A 3,864-nucleotide genomic window follows, 5' to 3' on the forward strand; every position below is an offset into this window, starting at 1 on the left:
CAAAACAGCAGCAGGTCTGGTTGAGGTGTGAACTGGTCTCCTAAAAATGGCTTGAGCTGTGAGGATAAGAGGAGGCACACTGTAATTTGCACCGACAGCTTCAGTGGTAGTTTTAAAGTATTTATTTATAATAATAAAACATGATAATAAAAATATAATAAAAAAAAATAATAATAATAATGTGGGACGCATGGCCATGGAGCACATGTGTGTCATACACTGGGACAGCTACATCCACAATATGTAAAATGAGAGCACAGAACAGACCCACTGAGTGGTTTGGCTGGGGAGGATGAGAAGAGGGAGAGGAGGAGGGGGTGGGAAAGGGATGAGGAAGAACAGTGAAATTAATGAACAATGTGATGGCAACAAATATGTCTTGGTACAAAAATGTACTTAGCCTATGTATACTAAACTAACAAAAAAAAGAGCAACAGCAGTATGTTCATCATCACATAAAAATAACACACTGATTTATTTGAGCTGTTCTTATTAAAAAATAATGGGGAGTGAAGCTCTTCAACTCGCCGGTCGCTGGCTCCCTGGAGGAATTTAGCCTGGCTGCAATAACGTTATCGCGAACGGAATAAATACCATCTACTAGCAAACAAATCATGTTCAGTTATATTTAACCTGTTAAAACTAAGATGCCTGGATGAAAAAATAATTTCTCCAATGGATATATTTGACAAAAACAGGTTAATATGCAAGCCGGTTTTCATTGCTAAATCAAAGCGGGGAGAGCCGAGAGAGCCGGGAACGTGCGTCTACATTTCACATAAAAGTGAACTTTTTCGTGGACGCGCGTCGGACAGAAAAGCACAACTGCGCAAGTACAAAAGTCACCGGAAATAGTCAAATGACTATAAATTTGCCAAGATGGCGCGGTTCAATAGGGCTTCATTGTTGATAGCGGTCAGTGAATGGAGTGACTGTATCCAGTTCTATTAATACATCCATGGGTAGTCCTAACTATGAACGACCAGCCACCCTCCCCATAAGAGTGCACAGTCGCGCAGCAAGATACTGTCCTCAATGTGGCGTCTGCCTTGGCTCATCTAGCTCTCCCCCATCAATCAGTCCCTTCTGAGTTCATTGTGTTAATTGGGTAAATCTCTGCTCAGTGTGTAATTGTTGATTACCGCAGCTCATTCACATCACAGTATTTCATTGACAATCAATGGCCACATAGCTCAAATGTGGCTATACGTGTTTCGCTTGTTGCACTTTGCCCCATTATTGCTGCTTGCAGCTATATTGTATCTTGTATTTGCACTGTATTTTGTAGTTGCATTTGCACTGTCATGTCTTTGAACGTCCTGTCCTGCACCCTGTCATATTGTCGTCTCGTCTCCATCAGTGTATGCCATTACCCTAGTCAAATCCCTAGTATATGTAAATAAACGGATCTTGAGTCTTGATCTTGGATAATGTTAGGCTTGCCGTTACTCATTATTCTAGTCAGGCAGATAGCAGCCAGCTATGTGTAACGACTGCTGGGTCCTTTAATACAGCCACATTTTGACGTGACGTTGGACTGGCTGGCGAGCAGAAAGAGCAGCAGGCACTTTCCTATAAACGTGTTTGATGTTTTGTTCATCCCAGGAAAATGTACTACAAGTTAAACGGAGTAACTCAGAGACTAGCCGGGGCGTCACCTGCAGCTTACGCCCCTCAGGTACGAAACCAGACTGAGGGGTCAACAACAGATTCAGTTAAATACACGAGTGACCTTCACCCGTGCTGTAAGAGCAGAGCCAGCTGTTAGCACTAGCTAGCTAAGCAGTACTAGGGAGGCGGCTAACGTGAGTTAGGCCTAGGCTGGGCTGCTAGCCTTAGCACGAAATAGAATAGTGTGCTAGTTAAATTATATGTGTGTGTTGGCGTGTCAGTACAGCTATTTGGGTGTATTTGTGGTGTTGCCCAAAGAAAGCTAGCTGCTAGCTACCAGTAATTGCATGTATAATCTTTCCAGGGGCTGAAGCCAACGGTGCCCTCGGAGGTCCCCCCAATGATATTCTTCACCCCCACCAAAGTGGTGTCCGAGGCAGGCAGCACAGTGGAGTACATGGGAGCCAACAAAGTCCCTGATTTGCAGAAACTCTTCCAGGTAAGAAGAAGTGTATATCAGCTGGTTGTAGACATGTTGTTTTTTACTATTCAGCATGCTGCTGGATAGCATTTAGAAACAGACGCCAATCAGATCCCAAACCTGAGTTATGTTTCTTTGATCAGCACAGCATCCCATCACTTCATCCTTCTCACGTGTCAACTTTTAACCTTGTAGAAGTCTGATGGCATCCCTGTCCACCTGAAGAGGGGCCTGATGGACAAGATGCTCTACAGAACCACCATGAGCCTGACGATTGGGGGGGCCCTGTACTGCCTGATGGCCCTCTACATCGCCGCACAGCCCGCCAACAAGTGAACCCACCATCAGCCTCTGCCCCCTACCGCAGGATCAACAGAGGTCAGCGTGGTTCTACTCAGGAGCAGTGACTTGGACAATGATGATTACGCTCACAAAGACGGTTGAGAAATGGAATCGCCCCTCTTGTCCTGTCTTATTTATTGTCTAGGTGGTTGTTAGGTTTCTCCCGTTATTTACCTGCATTGCAGATTCAAGTAACCTCTTGGTTTGCAAAATGTCAAGAGACGTCCAAACCTATATTCCTACTTTATCTCACGTCCACTGGCCCCATCCTACTAGCTTCCTGTGAGATTGCTCGTTGTTTGCACAAGTGGATCTTTACTGATACTTCAGTCATGATTCCAGCAACTTGCATCATTTCTGGCCCAAATTGTTCATTAATGAAAGCAGGACTGTTTTTAAAGTGGTAGAATGTTGATGAATTTGGTTTCCCCTTTGTTTGGACCAGGGAGACTGGATAGAGCATCTTTTGAATGATACTAAAGGTTGTGAATGGTAGGTAATTGGTCATCACCCTGTAAGGTGCTGTGCATTACAATGACACATCAGTTGAACCAATAAGAAAACATTGCACAGTGTGTATACGACAGGTCATTATGATTGTCCGGCTAAATAAACTATTTTGTTTTAAAAAGGAAATGTTGCATTCATTTTTATATATAAGGTCTCAATTTATATAAGGTCTTAATTTATTTAACCTTTTATTTTAACACATTACCGTTGAAGGCCCTTGTAACGTTTCAAGTGATGACCACTTACGCTGGTCACCACATCTCCCGTCCAGATCAAGGTCTATCAAGGACAAATCCTCACGCCACATGAACAGTTTCTACACCGAGAATTTGGGGCTCACACGCAAGTGAACTACTGGGCACTCACTAATGCTGCCTGCGCTCAATGTTCACTTTACTCCAGGTGTTTGACTACAGATGAGATAAGAAACTTTACATTGAATTGTAGTGGAAATTTAGCTTTGGCACTCTGGCAACAGTATAAAAATAGACAAAAAACAAAAATGCATAAAAGACTACTGTAATACATTACATTTGATGATGATTGATGAGTGAAGGGAGGAGGCAGGAAAGGAACTACACCTTAATCATCAATGGGACCCATGTAGACAGAGTGGACCGTTTTCAAATAGACACTGTTTCAAATACTTTGGTGTCCAGAGATCACCAAGGACCTTTCGTGGTCAACACAGACCCTGTGGCGAGGAAAGCAGGCACACTGTATGTACCTTAGGGGGTTCACTCCCATCACCTCGAGAACATCTACACCAGAAGATGCAAGACCAACAGCATCCTGAAGGACCCCAGCCCCCCAGGCAACAGACTGTTCTCTGATTTGGTCAGGGAAAAGGAACCACACACACACACACACACACACACACGGCCTTCAGAGAGCTGCACCTGCAGGGCCACTATCTAGTG

At 43.9% G+C, this 3,864-nt stretch overlaps 1 protein-coding gene across 1 annotated transcript; it reads left to right on the forward strand.

Annotated features, from left to right (window-relative positions):
• Positions 1-1,537: 1,537 nt before the first annotated feature.
• Positions 1,538-3,034, forward strand: LOC311326009 (cytochrome c oxidase subunit 7A2-like, mitochondrial). Its single transcript, XM_084458840.1, has 3 exons — positions 1,538-1,678; positions 1,976-2,110; positions 2,288-3,034. The coding sequence occupies exons 1-3, from the start codon at positions 1,610-1,612 to the stop codon at positions 2,426-2,428; spliced, it is 345 nt and encodes a 114-aa protein (XP_084314966.1). The 5' UTR covers positions 1,538-1,609; the 3' UTR covers positions 2,429-3,034.
• The last annotated feature ends 830 nt before the right edge of the window (positions 3,035-3,864 follow it).

The sequence above is a fragment of the Borostomias antarcticus genome (assembly GCF_949987555.1).
Source record: "Borostomias antarcticus genome assembly, chromosome: 25".
Classification (NCBI taxonomy): Eukaryota; Metazoa; Chordata; class Actinopteri; order Stomiiformes; family Stomiidae; genus Borostomias; species Borostomias antarcticus.